At 43.3% G+C, this 18,131-nt stretch overlaps 1 protein-coding gene across 1 annotated transcript in view; it reads left to right on the top strand.

Moving 5' to 3' along the window:
* The window catches only part of ptk7b (protein tyrosine kinase 7b), a 91,459-nt gene that overhangs the window by 65,745 nt on the left and 7,583 nt on the right, over positions 1 to 18,131 (top strand). Inside the window, exons 4-13 of the mRNA XM_088086576.1 lie at positions 5,022 to 5,124; positions 5,380 to 5,564; positions 8,021 to 8,168; positions 11,161 to 11,291; positions 12,963 to 13,229; positions 14,117 to 14,253; positions 14,343 to 14,478; positions 15,117 to 15,236; positions 15,992 to 16,141; positions 16,454 to 16,601. Of these exons, the coding sequence (XP_087942702.1) occupies positions 5,022 to 5,124; positions 5,380 to 5,564; positions 8,021 to 8,168; positions 11,161 to 11,291; positions 12,963 to 13,229; positions 14,117 to 14,253; positions 14,343 to 14,478; positions 15,117 to 15,236; positions 15,992 to 16,141; positions 16,454 to 16,601 (1,525 nt within the window). The remainder of the gene's footprint in view (positions 1 to 5,021; positions 5,125 to 5,379; positions 5,565 to 8,020; positions 8,169 to 11,160; positions 11,292 to 12,962; positions 13,230 to 14,116; positions 14,254 to 14,342; positions 14,479 to 15,116; positions 15,237 to 15,991; positions 16,142 to 16,453; positions 16,602 to 18,131) is intronic.

The raw sequence follows: 18,131 nt of genomic DNA on the forward strand, positions 1-18,131 counted from the left end.
TCAGATATTGGGCTGATACCGACTCAGATAGCTGGATCAGGTATTGGTGATAAGGGGCAGATCTATACAACTCACATCTATATTTGTATCTGATTTCACGAGAATGTGTGTTATTATATGGTGGAATTCCCATTTAGGTTGTGACCGATTTGTTGCTGCATTTAATAGTTTCACACTTGAACAATAATTCCTGTTAATTTCATATCAAGCTGCTGTTGCAGAACATATTATTTTCACCAATGAATAATATAATAATTTATCTGTGTATTTATTTGTTATGTTTTGTTTCACAAAGTTAGAAAAGCAGTGTTTGTGTCAAACCTGTTGCCTTGCACGTGAAAGAATGATCCCGGTCACTTTGACACAGTGAGGCCTACAGCCTGTTAAATAATAAGCTCAACACTTTAGAAATGGTTCCCAGGCTGACCACCAGGCATCAGCTTTTGGTTGCTGAAACTGAAAATATGTTTGCCATTTTTAGTCACCTTATATTTTGATTAATTAAGATACTATGCAGTAATACACCAGTTTAATAATTAAAAATGTGTTTTGTAAAATTGTGTTTTATTTGATTATATTATTTATCTGATATTTTCCTATTTTTTAGGTTTGTCTGGTTCTTTGTCAGTCAAACAAGATGCTCATTTGCTTGTGATGTTGTCAAGTCAGTCAGTCTTTTCACCCCACTCTCAAAAAACTTAATTTGATTTGCTTTTGTCACTCGAACAGATGCCTTAAGTCACACAAGTAAATGCACAAACACGTGTAGTTTTGTCTGGTGCTGGTTCTGTCTGTAACAGATAACATAAGATAACGGTGGCAGCCTCAGTATTTAAATATCAACAACCTGACAGCGATTATTGAGGAGCCCTGATCAAACAAGCCGAGGTATCGGTATCGATAAAAAGCATCCGAATGCTGCATCCCCACTGCAGAGTGACATTGCTTCAGTGTCAGTGTCTTCCCCTTATTTTCTTCTTCCTTCTGTCGTGTCACAGCAGCATCCCTCCGAGTTGCAGTAGTTTGCAGCCCGACCTGCTGACCCCTGTCAGCCACAGCTGATAAAATCTGACACCTCGTCTAAAACGCCGAGCTGAGTCTATCACGCTTTTCCCAGGACTCTGCAGGGGCACAAACTTTACAATATGAAGCCACACTGCCACATGTTTTTAGTTATTTCCATAACCATATGGTGCTGTCAGTCAAATCATATCCCAACAATCCCCACCCTACCTCTCTGTCGCAAAAAAAACCTTTCACTATGGCAACAACTCAGCTCATTGATTGAACCAGACAAACAGGCAGCTGTCTTTTGGCACAGTGAGGAATGAATGGTGCAAGAATCTGCCTTGACAATATCCTCACAATTCATCTGTTATTGTCCCCGTGTTGATAAGACTTCCTGCTCTGCCTCCGACATAATAATTATACGCCCCTAATTATGCCGTTAGCTGCCAGGCCTGCTCCAACACTTAGTCATGCATTCTGAGAGGGATTATGGGGAAGTATTTGCCACTAATAGGTTATGAAAGAGCGCCTTCTGTTTGTTGAGTGGACAGCTGGAGAAACCTGAACCGTGAATAAGGCTGTGAGCGGAGAAAAGGGTTAGAGTGTGTGACTGACGGAAAATCCAGGTCAAATTGGAAATGAAATAAGAATTGGTTTTAACCTGCTGTAGAAACAAATAGGCACAGAGTGGCAGAAACTTGAGACAGTCACAAGGCTGTGTGTGATGATAAGTGTGCATTGTTTCAATAATTGCAAGGTCGAAAGGTCATGGAGTGTCTTGTACGGTGATTAGATTTTTACCATGGTTTCTCTTAGTGCTCACGCTAGTTCTTCTTGCTTGTTTTTCACTCTCACGCTGCTGGAATGTGAACGATTTTTTGGTGTAAAATGGTGTCAGAGGGGAATTTCCAAGAAAAACACACCAGACATAAAAGGTTAAAATCTGTAGGTTTAATCTCTATTTTGTTTTTCATTTCAGTGGGAAACAGGCAGCAAAGAACACATATGGGCTTTAATGAAAGTAGGACTCAATATGACTTTAAAATTCAGCCATGTCTCCTGACAGTTTGACACTGCCTGATAGTAGAAACACCCACCTGTTACTCCAGGCATGTTGTAACAAATTCTTTGATTCATTTGCAGATGTCAGTCATTCTGCAGATGATACTTGTTGTTCAGTCAAACTTTCCCTCCTCCTCCGTGAGTCACTGTTTTTCCCCTTCTGGTTTTGTCGGCTCCGTTATGTTGCCAGTGTACTAATCATAGGTCTGTCTGAGCGTCTGGCCCCAGGTTCCTGGAGCTGCGATGGCCTTCATCACCTCCTCCTCCTCCTCCTCACTAAGCTACCAGAGCTGTTCTCTGGACCGGCCTTGACTGAGACACCAACCCATTAGCATCCTCTGCAGAACTCACTTAGACATTTGCATGCATGCATTCATGCTTTGGGGCGCAGCATCATCGTCTGTGTTTTACTCCTAAACACACTCATTTGTTCCAGTGTAGCGTGATGTTGGAGCATCTGTGTTAGAAAGAAGCTAATGAGTTGGCCCTGTTACTGTAGAGACGGTTTCCCATGATCCCCCGGGGTGCAGAGTAATGCCAGGTTCCTGTCTAATTCGTGGTGACAGGTTTTCCTCTAGCGCCCCCTCTGACCTCGCAGTGGTGCTTCCCCCCTTTCTCCGCCTCTGTCTCAGGTGGAAGCTCATGCCATGCATATTTCATAGATGATCCGAACAGCAGCAGAGATGCAGCCGCAGTATTCAGCCACGGGCCATAGGAACGGAGCTCAGCATGATGGAATGTCTCACACTCACACAACATACATGCACACACAAACCCCCTCATGTATAAACCAGGGCCAACTCCAAACAAACACGCTCTCTCAGCGAATGTTGTGTATGCACTCAGAAACCACGCCGGGTGTACAGTTGCTGCACATCACACAGCCGCAGCTTATATATCATCACATAAATAACTATTAGCCCTGGTTCTCTTTCACTGGGAACATTAAGTATTTGTACAGTCAACACACTCGGCAGGAGAAGGGGAATTCCAGCAGGGTCCACTGACGCTGCATAACAGACAAATCTAAGGTGTTGCTCACCAAAGAAGACTCCATAAATAACATAAAGGCATACTTCTCTAACCAGCTTTGCATCATAACAGTGAGGGCAGTATGTGTAAATAAACTATGGTAAACTTCCCTCCATCTTACCAGCGCCCAGATCTCCATGCTAATCCCTCAGCTCACATCAGATTTTAACTGGCTCTAGAATTTATGCTCAAATTACAGATTGTACAAGCACATTTTCATATGCTTGCTACCATGGACACAGAGTATAGAAGTGGATCAAGAGAATAAAGGGGGTGGCTCTCTCTTGATCACCTTTATAATCTTTGTGTCCTCTCGATTTAAGGCAGACCAAACTCAGATCAATCATTAAAACTAGGCAGTGCTTAACAAATATGAAATCGAAATGCTGTCTATGTGTAGTTTCTTTACAGAAAAAAGGTAAAGAAGTGGAGAGAGAGAAAGAGACACCTCCCCCCTTTCTCTCTGGATTTGCTTCTATACTCTGTTCCCTCTCCAAAATGCAAACCAAACTCTGCTCAAACTGATCAAATATAAACCAAGATTCTGTTACTGTATTGTCTATTTCTCACTTCAGATGTTTTCTGAAACATATTTTAGTGCACTGTTTTACCGTAATTCGAAATTGATTGTTACCAGTCGACCAGAATATTGTTTCCCGTGTCAAAACGGACAAGCTTGCGTTACGTCAACCACCAGCAGGAGCATTTATTGGTCTGATGTGGTGCAGTGCATACTGGTATTTGTAGGTTTTTTTACCTCTTGAGCAAAAGTTCATGCCATACCCCTTTTCCTTTGTTTTCGCTGGTCACGTAGCACCAGTTTTCAAAGTACATGTATCTTTCTACTACGTGGACAGGCTAGTTTTATCATAAGAACCTCTTTCCAGCAGTGAAATGCTTCTTTAAATATTTATTTTTCTCATCCTGTGTCAGGAAGCGATTTTGTCAGTAAGCAACTCTCTATCAGATTAAATTCATTCATTCATTTTTATATTTTTCTTGCTACATGGACGAGACTACGCTTATAGGAGGGGGCATGATACTTTGTATGGAAGGGGGGATGAAAAGCCTCAGTACATCATGAGATATATATACTAGTCTCCCCTGGGCACTGAAAAATGATTGTATGTTGCCCTTCTTTTAGGAGAATGTGGGAATGATTTGTGGCTGTGATGATTTCTGGATGTAGTGTATGTAGTTGATATATATCTCCCAATGTACTGAGTCTAACTCTTAATGGTAAAACCACACTATTCCCCCATTTCTCACTGCACCATGATGCATTCAGGAGACAACTGTAGATCAGTTTCCCTGCCATGTGTTTTCTTCATTGATTATCTTGTTCATCTGTCACTCAAGATGCCATTGATCAGGTTTTATGTTACTTGTGAGAGTGATGCCTCTCGTCATTTTGTCGTGGCATTTGTTTGAAGGATGCACTGGTCGAGCATTTTCAACATTATATTGGCAAGGTGTTTAAAAGTGAAAGCATGTTCACTGTTGTTTTGTTGCTCATTTCCCTTCTGCCTGATTTTATGGGCTACTCTGTAGCTCTTTTAGCAGAGTGAGCCAATGAACTGTCCATTAAATGTCCATAAAAAGCACCGTAAATACCCAGCTCGCTCTTTTGAGTGCTGGACGGCGGTATGTGGATGTAAGCCGACCCAGTGATGTGGTAGCTCCCCGCTTTGTCTCTGCGCATGAGTCACTGTGCTGTCACAGTGATGTGCCCAACTCTGCTCTCATCCCCATTTCATCCCCATTAGCATCGCAGTGTGTCCCGCGAGGACAGATGACAGGACGACCACTTAACTCAATTTTTCTTCCTGTCCTTCTCCCCCATTATTACTCATGTCCTCCTGTGCTCCATCCCTCCTCCCGCTCACAGTCTCCTCTGTTTTTTTCTTCTTCCTCTGCAGGGTTAGAAAGTGGTGGTGTGACTTTGAAGGAGCCCGCCTCAGAAGGGGAGATCGAGAGCTCTGCGCCGGTCACATTGCGCTGTCATATTGATGGACACCCACGGTGAGTCACCTTAAGTTCAGAGCTCACGGGGTTAAGGATCATGTTGACGACTGTACTGAAAAACTATTCTTCTGTCCTCGTTGGCCTCTCTCATGCCCTTATGTTCTTCTTTTCCTATTTTTCTCCTTACCCACCCTCCTCATCTTTGTATCTCTTCTTTTTTGGATTCATCAATCAACCGTCTCTTCCCCGAATTTGTCTTCGCTTCCCCTTAACCTCTCTCACGCCTGTCCTTTTATATCCTTTCCCTCTCAGGCCAACATGCCAGTGGTTCAAGGACGGAGTTAAGCTGACGGAGAAGAGCCACCAGATCAACAACAAGGAGAGGACGCTCACCTTTACGAGTGCCAGTCCGGACGACAATGGCCTGTACTACTGCTGTGCCAAGAATGCAGCCGGGCACGTCTGCAGCAACAGCAACTTCTCTCTCAACATCATAGGTGTGTGTGTGTGTGTGTGTGTGTGTGTGTGTGTGTGTGTGTGTGTGTGTGTGTGTGAGAGAGAGTGTGTGTGTGTGTGTGTGTGTGTGTGTGTGTGTGTGTGTGTGTGTGTGTGTGAGAGAGTGTGTGAGACCTTACATGGCAGTGTGTTAGGCATTAAGCACTTGCTATGTGTCGTAACCCCCCCGTCACTCTTAAAACTTTGCTATAATAAAAACATGAAAAGCCAACATCCAACATCCTAAAAAAATAGCCACATAAGCAACAACAGCCTGTCCAACACTCAAATATATTAATATTACAACAAAATAAATTTGATAAAAGCAGTAAATCACCTCACATTATAGGAGTTAAAACCAGTAATTAGCATTTTTGCTTTCTAAATGACTCAGGTGAATTTTTCCGTATTGCCACACCTGACAGGAAGCGTGTTGAGACGCGGGAGGAGCTATACAGACCATTAGTGTTGAGAGAGCAGGAAGAGAGAGTGATGGAGTTCCTAATGTGATTACCAGAGAGTGTGTTAGCACCTTCCTCCTCTACCACCCACACAGACAGAAACAACATCATAAACATGTAGCGAGCGAATAATAACATCAGCTCCCACTGCAGCAGCGTCGTTCTGTTGATCTGACGGGTAGCTTTCACACACACTTTGCTGCGCTGTGTTCAATAAGGAGATGATTTGTTTTTCCTCTCTCAACATGAATTACTGTCTGTTGTTTACTCTGTTTGTGTGTGAGCTCCTCCTGTGTATTATCCCCCCAGCACACCACCGAGTGAGTACAGTACATACAGACGCACATCTGTGCGAGAAACCTGATGCCCCGCACCACTCTAATTAGCCACCTGCAACATACACACAGACACGCTAGCTTAGCACCTGTGTGGAGGAAGAATGGATAATTGTTGAGTTTCCAGTTACCATGTTGCCACCCTCTGCTCTTCTGTAGGGCTTCACCTTAAGGAAAAGCTGACAGATTTAGACAGGTTTTCAATGCACGGTCACAGCTCTTTAAGATGAGACCTTCCCACTGACTTCCTGGGTGGGCCAGCTGGGAATGTCTCTCTTTTTCTTCACACCAGCCAGTAGCCATATCCTAATACTGTGGCTGGCACCATAGCCAGCATAGGCTGTTCAGATTTGAATACTCACACACGTAAACCTGGATTAAGGGTATTTTCACGTTCCCATTTCTTTATTAAGCTCAACGCCCTTCAGATTTGTATTTGGAGTATAACAATGTCCTAAAGTCTGTGTGGTAATTACTCCTCCTCTCGGTTGTGCCGGACCAAATCTGTGGTTTTGGCAGGTCAGAGCAGCCTAGTTCAGTGTTAGAGGGTGTCTGAGAGAGTAGTCAAAAGAGTGTAGAAAAAGGAAAATACTGCTGCATTTTTGGGTGATATGACATTGAGCTCAAAAATTCTGCTACTCGCATTGTTAAAAATACAAAATTGACAAGCCTGTAGTCCCATTCCTACTGCACAAAAATCCCCACTAACAGCCGCTAACATCTGGCTTTTTATTTAATGTGAAATGTTGCACTCATTCCCGGGTAAAATGACTCTGCCGTAGCCACCGGTATTTAGCGACTCCCAGCCTGATCAGCTTCTATCGGGAGCGATAGAAATACAACACCTGGACAGGCATGCTAATTGTAGAGCCAACATCGGCAAGATGCAATGACAAGCCGCCAGAAAATACAGTCCACCTCTGCCCAAGCAGCATTGTTCCACATTATTTTGAACATTAAGTTTGAAAGAGAGACTGAATAAATAACAAGTATAAAAAAGAAGTAAATACTGTAACCTTTTCAATGGGGCTATGTTTCTCCTGTTAAAAAAACTGTTTTCCAGCCTGTCCATGATGTTGAACATGACACACCAGGGAAAGAAAACACTCACAGAAAGGCATATTCATCTACTGGAGTATACTAGGAAAGGAGGCTATCGCCTATTTAAGTTGGTTGTCCGTGTTGAAATAAACTGCCTTATACGCTTATACGCTTATTTTGTTGGTAAAATATTACTAGTCATTATTAACCCTTTAAATTATATATCAAATTGATCATTCAGGTTCTTGTGTCTAATGTCGACCCCACTTGAGCCCTTCTAACCCCAATATCTTCAACAGTGTAATTTTAGATTATCAGACAAGAGAGAGATGATCTCGTGTGTGATTCTATGATCCAGGAGGTAAAAAGCAGGAGGAGATGATGGTCCAGATAAGCTGCAGGGTCTGTCCACCGACCTCATTAAGTCTCTCAAGGGGCCCCTGAAGTGTTGACACATGCACCACCACCTGAAGGCCGCTTGCTCACCAGCCCCACGCTGCTGCTGTTGGCAGATTTTAATAAAGCCATGAATAGATCAGTGCAGCGCACACAGATGAAACTTGATGGTCTGATGCTTACAGATGTAATCATGCAGATGTTTGTGTACCTCCTCTCTAACAGATAAGAGTTTCCCGCGGCCCGTGGTCACTCCTGAGGACCAGGTGGTTTTGAGGAACGAGGAGGCTGCGTTTCACTGCCAGTTCACCGCCGTGCCGCCCCCGACTTTGGAGTGGTACCACGAAAACGAGCTGCTGGTGAACAAGTCTCGGTATGTTGAGAGCTAAATCCTCCCCTCTGCTACACTATTTTCTTTCTCATCATACATCTCCTACTCCTCCTCCACACCGACTCCCTCCACATCCTGCCGCCACTTCATTCCCTCTCCTTACTTACTGTTACATAAGCTTCAGCTACAATCAGGTATTCCTTTGAACCCAATGAGGTGGAACCCTTGCATGGTCTCTACAACTCACGCTCAAGATAAATTGCACAATAAGGAATATTATTACTGGAACAGATTAAAGTTTCTCTTCAGCCTCCTATACATCACTTGAACGCAGCCTTTCTCTCCAGCCTATCACAGAAGACTTTGCAGCTCTCCGGTGTTCATGCACTGATCGGAAAACCCCTCAAGCTACATTCAGCTCACCAGCAAGTCCCCTACACATAAGCACTAGATAATAACCAATTTCTATACCAAGTGCAGAGTATCCCCTCAGGGTTCATAGCACCTCATGCTCATACATAGCTGTTCCACATGGGGAGCAAGGGCCGGTTTTCGATTTTAAAGTGATTATCGTGTTCATTGAGCGAGGGAAGAAAAGGACTACAACATCAATAGTTAGTCACTTGTGTAATGAGCTTGTTGGAGGTGGGTTTGGTCACCTAGGCGGTGATGACTCAGCACCAGGCTTACAGATGGATGGGTAAAAACACACACAGAGACTGTTTCATTAAATTCATGTGGTTAAGGTATTCGAAAGCATCCTGGTGTTCTGTGTGTTTGTGTTTATTGATCTGGGCTGATATAGCGCCAGAGGAATGCAGCTCTCTGCAGGAGATATCATCTGTTTAGCACCTGCACTGTTGAGACAACCCCCCCCCCCCCATCTAGATTGTGTGAATATTTGATGTAGATTGCTTTCATATGTGTGAAACTAAAAAAAATAAACCAGCGTAAGCTCAAGGCTGTTTTGTGCAGACAGAAAGAATTATGCCCCGTGGGTCAAACCAGCTCTGGAGGGAAAAATGTGAGACCAATTCTTTCTTCGCATTTAGCTATAAAGATGATTGCCTTTTTTTCTTTTCTTTTTTTTTTTTTTTTAAAAAAGACTCTTTGTTCATTTAGTTTTGTGGTTATTTTAGAGTTTCCTCAGAGTGAAGTAATGTTCCACAGACTTGTTCTCCTCTGGGGTGGAAACACACACAAGCTCCCAAAGCTCATTTCCCTTCTGTTATAGAACAGAGAAGAGAAGAGATGACACAGAAATATCATCCTTCCTCCTCAGCGCAGAGCCAGACACCGCTGGATGAATCTCGGAAAACTCTTACAGCATCCCAAATGTATCCAGCAGTACCTTTACTTATTCCGTTCTGCTTCACATGTTCACTTCTCCCATGAGCTTTTTAATGACTTTGTCATATAGTCGTGATGAGCTGTTGAGTTGTCCGGTCTATTGAGCTTTTTTTCTCTGTGCCGTGTGGGCTATGCAGCTCCTTATCTGTCTGCCCTGAAGCCGGCTTAAGGTCAGCCTTTAATTACTTCTCATCCCGTCCATCACTGGCACTGATACTCCCTTCATCCTGCCAGAGGCCGTGGGCCAGCCGCCACTTCTGTTCTTTAAAAACTACAAGATTTTTTAAAATGAACTCTTTAAGGGACACTTTTTTTTATGTTCTGTGGACATTTTTTAACATTTACTTAAGAGATGTTCCGACGCCCATTGCAATACATGAGGTTGTGTATTGGCCAATATTAAATACCAATCCAATACAATTACGTCAAATTAAAAAAAATAAGAAATTGAACAGCTATATACTACTAACCCTGTATGGATATGATTGCTATCAATGTTGTATGGCATGCTCACTTTAAACCATAGACTGTATTAATAAAGGACGCAGCTCCCGTGGCGTCACCCATTGGTTTTTGGACTCCTGTTTTAAAGCCTCGAGCTTGACATTTCAGCCATCACCATCTTGGTTCTCTGGAGCCAGAAGTGACCATATTTGGACAAGAGGCTGGTGCTATGGAGGAGTGAGGGTTGGATCTGACTCACACACTGTAGTGACTGGTAGCAACAACTTGCAGATAGTCTGTCACTCAGCAGCCCGCCTTTAAATATGTGTAACTTTGGGCCTTAATAAATCGTCCAAACCGCCAAAACTGTTTTTTGTATCTAGCTGTAAACATGCTTATGTCTGCATTTTAACATGGGGCTCTGTTTTGGAGCCAGCCTCAAGTGGCCATTCAAGGAACTGCAGATTTTGACATTTCTGTATTGGCTTCATTTTTTTCAGCCTCTGAGGTTGCCGCTTGCTTTTAACCCTTAACATCAAACACGGACAAATTCTTATAAAGAAAGATACTATACTAAAGATAAACGAAGATACTATAGAAAGCGAATATCCAACCTTCTGTTCTTTACCACTCTAAACCAGTAGTTGCCATACTTGCTGTATGTTTTGGAGTGGCAAAGACGAGTTGCTTTCTGGGACATTTTGTCCGGGTGTGAAACTACTTAAAATTTTTACATGGTATTAGATGATTGTACCATAGATTTGCAAACTCGCTGATACACAGTCCAGCATTTTAGGCGCCATCATAGGCATCTCTGATACTGGTATCTGTACCAGAACAACTCTAATTTACTCTAACCTGTCTGGAGGTGAAGCAGATGGTTTCGGTTTAGTGAATCAGGGCAATTCAGAAAGCACCAGATAACATGCCAAGCACAGAAAAAGTAGGCCTATGCTAAGAAAGACTTTTTTGTGGCACTCTGGCACCCATATTGTCCTGTGTGCAGATCATATCCATCTGGTGCTCCCAGCCGGCCAAAACAAACGCTAAGAAATTATTTTCAGATGCCATCTGAGCGAAATCTGGTGGTGGGAGTCACACGCGTGCAGAGAGTTTCTGTTTCATGTGCTGCTCTGTTAATGTGCTTTCATGTATAAATAATGTGTGACAGTTTATTGGTCAGAGACAGTATGAATGAGCAGAACTTGAAGTGTAAACTGTCTAATCTGTTTTTCCACAGTCTGATCCTGTTCTCCAACGGCACGCTGCTGATCACCCAGGTCAAGCCCAGGAACACGGGGACATACAAGTGTATTGGCCGCGGCCTCAGAGGGCCCCACGTTAAACTGGAGGCCTCACTCCTTATAGCTGGTACGCATACACGCACATACTTGCAGTTGTTGGACTGGTGAGAGATCAACACCTGTGATTCTGTAATCTGAGAGGGAGAAGGGCGTTTGGGTTACATATTTATCCCGCCCTCCATCTCATTTTGCTCTCCCCTCCCTTCTTCTTCTTCTGGCTCTTTCACTTAGTGCCAGATCTCTCCGACGATAATCACATTCCCTTATTGACATCCGGCCCAGCTGTATCCACTACACATGCGGCGCTGGGGCATTTTCCTGCTTCCCCTCCATATTATTTCCTCCAACAGTCCAGCTGTTTGTCAAGCTTGTTTATCTCAACAAGGTTTCCTCCAGAGCGTAACAGCACCTGGCTGAACTGGCGGCAAAAGTAACATTAGATAACATACGAGTATGACTCAAACTGGTTAACAAGCAGTGTAATTATGAGGTTGTGAAATGTCATTAGACCAGCCCCTGTGATTTTCATCCAACATCAGTTGAAATTTACTGGGAAGATAGTACTTCTAAATGGAGTGTTAAACCGCTTAAAAATGAAAGCAAAACATCAGAACTACAGCATATAGAGCTTTGTGCGTAATGCTGCAACGCATGCAGGGAAAACAAAGCAGTACACAAGTCCAGACACATCCGAGTTGTTTTAATATTGCACATAACAGCATCTGCTCTTTTCCTGTCTAACCGTGACTCCAACCTCTTTTAAATGGCTGCTTGAGCTTAAAGCAGGAACAATCTGCAGTATCATCTCATTCTGCTAATCAGCCAGCATTTTGAAATGCAAGTGCATGCAAGTCAAATATTTTGTATAAGCTTAGGGCTGGAATTTCTCTGCGTTTCAGAGTCCCAAACACTTTATTCCTCTCAAACAGCCCCCTTTTCCCCAAGGGTTTTGGATTAGTGAGGTACGACTGTATCTGCAGTTTTAACCCAGTGAACCACGGCTCCATTTAAATACCTTAATTCACTTAATCTGATTGTAATCCCTGCAGGCATTATAGGGGATTGTGTCACAGTAGAATTCCGTGTTTAGGGACAAGTTTAAACAGTCACTCCATCGTAGCTCCACCTTACTCACTTCACTGCCCCACTCACCCCACTTCCCCCGACTCGACTTCCCTCTCATGTGCGGAGAAATGCGTGTTTTCGTGTGTTCTCATTAATTGATTTAGATCCTAGACTCGTCGAGGGTCGCAGCCACCGAACAGCTTTCAGACTGTTGTCGGCCAATAAGGTATTAATGACTTCCATTTGGGACACACACAGTATTATACCACACAGTAGTGGGAGGTCTTGTGAGTCTTTGTACCACAGATCACATTCCACTTTCTGCACAGGGGCTGCCAGTTTTGATATGAGCCACCTCACACAGGCGCTGCTTAATTCCCATACAACCTATATACTCAGTTCGCCTACTGTGCACTTTGTTCTCTAATTACTGTGACCTGCGCAACAAATCAGAGGACTTTTCCTAACAAGACAGGAAATCTGCTAATCTAGCTGTGCGTTGGAATGAAGCATGCTCAGGGCTTCTCATGAAATTCAAAATCAGTAATGCTTCACTGGCTTTGAAGACAGATTGATGATTATCAGGGGTCTTGCATAAATGGAAATCAATTTCATCATTTATGTTGCTGCTTCATGCTGAAAGGCTCTCACTCCTTTATGCTCTCCACTATAGAGATAGAAGACATGGTGCCTAAGATGTCGAAGGTTTTCACAGCGGACACCCTGCAGCGGGTGGCCTGTCGACCACCGCGTGGCAGACCTGAGCCCGAGGTGTGGTGGGAGAGAGGAGGTCAGCGGGTGCCCACAGAGGGCAGAGTCTACCAGGATGGCCTGGATCTGGTCTTCAGTCCCACAGAGGAGGGAGACTCAGGCACATACACCTGTGTGGCCCAGAACAGGGCAGGGCGCAAGACACAGGAGGTCACCTTCACCGTGGCGAGTGAGTCATACAGACAGTTTTAAAGAGACACTTGAAGAATTTTACTTGTTAAAGTCCAGATGAAACTGCATTTTGAGAGCGATCTAGCTTCAAACCCAACATATGCTCCATGTAACATTAGTTGTTGAAGCAGTCCACTCTAAAAAAACGCCTTGAGCATAATCTGGAGCTGTCACTCATACCACCACTTTCCTCAAAGTAAATTAATTCTAGCCAGCAGCGCTGTATCCACAACATAGAAGAAAGAAATTTCTGTGAATTTTTCTCTTTTTCAGTAAAACCTGTATAATGTTGGAGAAAGTTTGAAAAAAAAACCTTCTGCTTGGGCTTGAGACTTGACACTACTCAAAGAAAGCCCGCATTATAAACTGGACATGTGGGGTTTGAAAGAAACAGATGTTAAGCAGGCAGAGGAGAGGCAATGCAGCTTGGGAAATGTAGGATCCAGATTTTTGGGGCTTTGACCTGTCTCGAGAAAAAGGCAGAACATTTCAGTCTCTGTTGCTTTAATTTTGGCTATTGTTTTTTTTTAAATCTGTGCTATAATTCGTTTTTTCATACTACCTCCAAAAGTAGTGAAAACAACCCCCCCTCCTAAACTGTAAGCTGACACAGAGCATAAATAGTATCAGTAAGCACTCTTTAATATCACTGTAAGTCATGTTTTTAATATAAGAAACAAGCTGGGGATATTGGGACTATTAATCAGGTATTATTAATTGCTTCTATTTTTAGATTGACCAGTGGGCCAAGCTCATTAACACCTTGTGCTCTCCATCAAGGGACAGCCATGTAGCTGAAAAGATATAATATATATGCACTGTGCAGCTTAGTGTAAAATGTGAGTGCTTATAATATCATTTCTGTGTTTTCATGTGTGTCCATAGCTGCACCAGTGTGGGTGACAAGGCCACAGGACAGCCTCTTAGAGGAAGGTAAACCAGGTTACCTTCACTGTCACGCTCAGGCCAACCCTGAACCCGAGGTCACCTGGCTCCGCAACAACATCATGATCACACCAGAGGTCAGTTATCACACAAAATAAGAGTCTTTTTCTGACATGTATTGTATCTACACCTGGCAGGTGAAAATTTTTAACTTTTTTTTCTGTAGGACTCCCGTTTTAAGCTGTTCCCTAACGGCACCCTCAGGATCAACAGTGTGGAGGTGTACGACGGACAGATCTACGGCTGTGAAACCAAAACAGTAGGCGGCCGACTGTCTGGTCTAGCAAGAGTCACTGTGCTTGGTAAGCTGCGAGGGAATCACTCAGTTGATCAATATATACAGTAGATTATACTCTGAACATATACTGAGCTTGTACTTGAAATGATTCCCCAGACTGACTGAACTATCATGAGCAATGAGTGAAATTATATCCGAGGTGTTATGAGTCATACAGTGTTGGGAGAAAATATAAAACAAATGTGGTCTTGCCTGTAGGAGTGTGAGTGTGAATGTGTGTGTTTCCTAAAATAGGATGAGCATGTCCGTGTTGTGTCTCTGGGCGTCCCGCAGGACACCCACAGAGGTGTAAAATATGACTCGTACATGGCAGCTTTCTTCCAGCCTCCATTTTAACACATTATCTCCATGATAAATTCCTATCAGCGTAGCTCTGCTGCTATAGGATTACTATGATAGATGGGCTGCCATGTCGCTGTTTTGTCTATTCAATCTCTGTGTTTATATGATCTCAGCCTCTGATAGACCTTCGTTTTTATTCTCACCAGATCTATGCACATGTGGCCACATTTCCCTGAATGTGTCTGAACATCACGTGTGTCAGTTTAGCATCATTTTACCTGCAGTTTGGTTTGCACAAAAGAGGCTTGACATGTTTACCATATGTGTAATGTGTGTGTGGTGTTTTGACTTGTGTTTCAGAGAAGCTGAAGTTCACCCCAACCCCCCAGCCGTCTCAGTGCCTGGAGCTGGATAACGAGATCACCATCCAGTGCTCAGCTAAAGGCAGAGAGAGCCCCACAATCCGCTGGACCAAAGCAGGTGTGTACGCTTATACAATTATATTTTTCACCAAACACATTTGCCAACCGAATCATCGCACAGAAGGCAGCGTGCATCTACTGCTAGCTCACCTAGCACCGCTGAGGTCGCTAATGTTTACATCTCGTGCTGTCATGAGTAAGTCCACATTTCCTTCTTGCATGGTGATATGGTCAGAAAATAGTTCCTATATGAAACTGCTCACAACAAGGTCTGTGGATTATCTTGAGTAACTGGGTCATGATTGCTGGAAAGAGACGTTGCTTTTGAATTCTTCAAATGTTTTGGCGCACCACAAGCGGAGTGCCAGAGTTTTCATTGAGAGAAGGCAGAAATCTCTACAGCCAATATCTCCAACCAGCAGCAACTCACACCAAAACAATCTAAACTGATAAGTAGCACAACAGATAATAGGGAAAATATGTATTTTTGAATTTGGGGTGAACTGTTCCTTTTAGTCCAATAAGAAATGACTGTTTAACAATTTCTTCAGGGGAATATCTCTTCTAATGCAGCAGTACCCCTCGTTCCTTTTATGTTAATGATGACAAATGCCGTTTTCACAAGAATGTGTGGAAACATGCACAGAATCTGCAATAGACAGAGTGTGAGGAAGGTCCATCATCACGGATCATTTCCCCCATTCATCTGCCTTTGCCGTGATGGAGTCGATTTAACCACTTGAATTCCACATGCAGCTCCAGACTCTCCTAATCTCCCTGGGTCCTCATGTGTCTCTCTGTCTCCCCCTGCAGATGGAGGAGAGCTGCCGCCTCGGGTGGAGCAGAGGAACGGCCAGCTCCACTTTAAGAAAGTCACCCGCAGCGATGCCAGCAACTACACTTGCATCGCCTCCAACAGCCTTCAGGGGGAGATCAGAGCCCTGGTGACCCTCATTGTGGCCGGTAAAGTGCCTCGCTCATCATCCTGAAAGAAAGGGGCACACTGCCGCATTCGTCATCAGTCCCACATCGACAGAACGTGTGGTCTCAGTACATCTGAGTCACTGATCATTCTCATCAAGTGGCGAATACAGCAGCATTTATTGTGTTCTTGGTGGCCTTTTTATTGCCCAGTAATGAATTGCATTTGGGTTGTAGAGTGTTACTGAGACGTTAACCACAGCCTGTAAAGGAAATGTTATGGCCCAGTTGTGGTGCAAGTGTTATATTAATGAGCCTCTGTGTGTGTGTTCCTATGTGTTTGTGCACGTGTAGTGTACATTCGCTTTAAGGTGGAACCAGAGAATACAACGGTGTACCAAGGTCACACGGCCATCCTGCACTGCCAGGCCACCGGCGACCCCGAGCCTCACATCCACTGGATGGTCAAAGACAAGACGCTGGATATCAGTAAGAACAGGAGGTAAATGACACACACTTTTTGATTATTCTTTTATACAGCTCAGCTGTAATGTATAAAGATTACAGTTTGTGATCACAGGTTCGAAACAGGATTGCAGTGTCATGTCTGTGCATTCATCATAGATTTAGCTTGTGCTTATATAGTGTTACACAGCTGAGTATAATGGGCCTCATGCAAGAATGTGTCTTACTAACAGATTTGCTCTGAAGTGGCAATTAAGAGTGATTTACAACAACATCATTCACTCATTTTCTTGTTCTTTAAATAATGATCAAACTTATCGAGTGGTCCAGATCTTTTAAACAAGTCAAGAACAGATGTCGGACTCTTTCTACAGTTGTAAAAAAAAACCCACTAATTGTCTAGTTTGTCTTGAGAAATTTAAATAATAAGAAAATGAATATAATGCTACATTAATATTCTGTTCTTTTTTTTAATCAGCATATTTTGGCAACTTAAACATTTCAGTCATCAGGAAAGTTGCCTCAGAGTATTAATGCAGGTCTCATGAAGATCCTTCATTATGACATCTGACAGTGTTACATCACCTCCATGTAGAGTCTGGTACTCTGTCAATCTCTGTGAGCGGCACATGTCCCCTCGGTCTCCTCCACTTTAAGTCAGCTTGGTTGAAGTTTTTCATTATCTACGTAACTTCATGGCTTGAGTAAAATGACACCTATACTGACACTGCTAAATGCATTCTTTTTTTTTTTCTTTCGGTCTTTTAGTATCCATTAGTAGGCCCCTTGATGTGAAGTTTTTTTTCACACTTTAATATTTATGCCGCCCCGTCCATGCCATCCTTGTAATGCAATATCTCAGAAACACCTCGTGAGAATTTCTTAAAAGTTGGCACATATATCCACTTAAACTCGAGGATGAACTGATTAGATTTTGGTGGTCAAAGCCACTGCGATCTCACATCCCTCCCATCACATGAACACAGTATCTGAGGAACAGCCTAAAGGAGTTTCCTTAAATTTGGCCCTAATGTCCACTTGGATTCAAGGATGAAATGGTAAGAGGTCACTGTGATCTTACAACACATGTTCCTGACCATAACTTAAAAATTAATCATTTCACACAAATGTCTAACAGGATACGATAATGATGTGTTGACAATATATAATCAAAAGGTCAACTACAATATGACATAACATTTTCTGACCATTACTCAATGCTATAACTCTGGAACAGAGGGGTGACATCTGGTCCGATAATCTTTGGTGTCCTCTTTGAACCTGTGCTGACTGCATACATCCTCTGTGCTGCCATGTGTTCGAATTTGTAGCTTCTTTGCTGTTGTCATGGTTACGTATGAAAGAGGAAAGACATGGATGTAGATTGCAGCTGGATGGCAGAGCCATACAACTGCCAGGCAACAACTCTAGTTTCTGAATGAATCTTGCCCACGAACGTAGCAACGCAGGCAGCCTTATGAAGCTATTTCAGGCGTGTTGATTATGCTGATGATCAGATCTCACACACAGCTGAGCCACCTGCTCATGAACAGGCTGAGACGAGCAC

The sequence above is a fragment of the Plectropomus leopardus genome, chromosome 13 (genome assembly GCF_026936395.1).
Source record: "Plectropomus leopardus strain MGB_pleo_1.0 chromosome 13, ASM2693639v1, whole genome shotgun sequence".
In the NCBI taxonomy this organism is placed as follows: Eukaryota; Metazoa; Chordata; class Actinopteri; order Perciformes; family Serranidae; genus Plectropomus; species Plectropomus leopardus.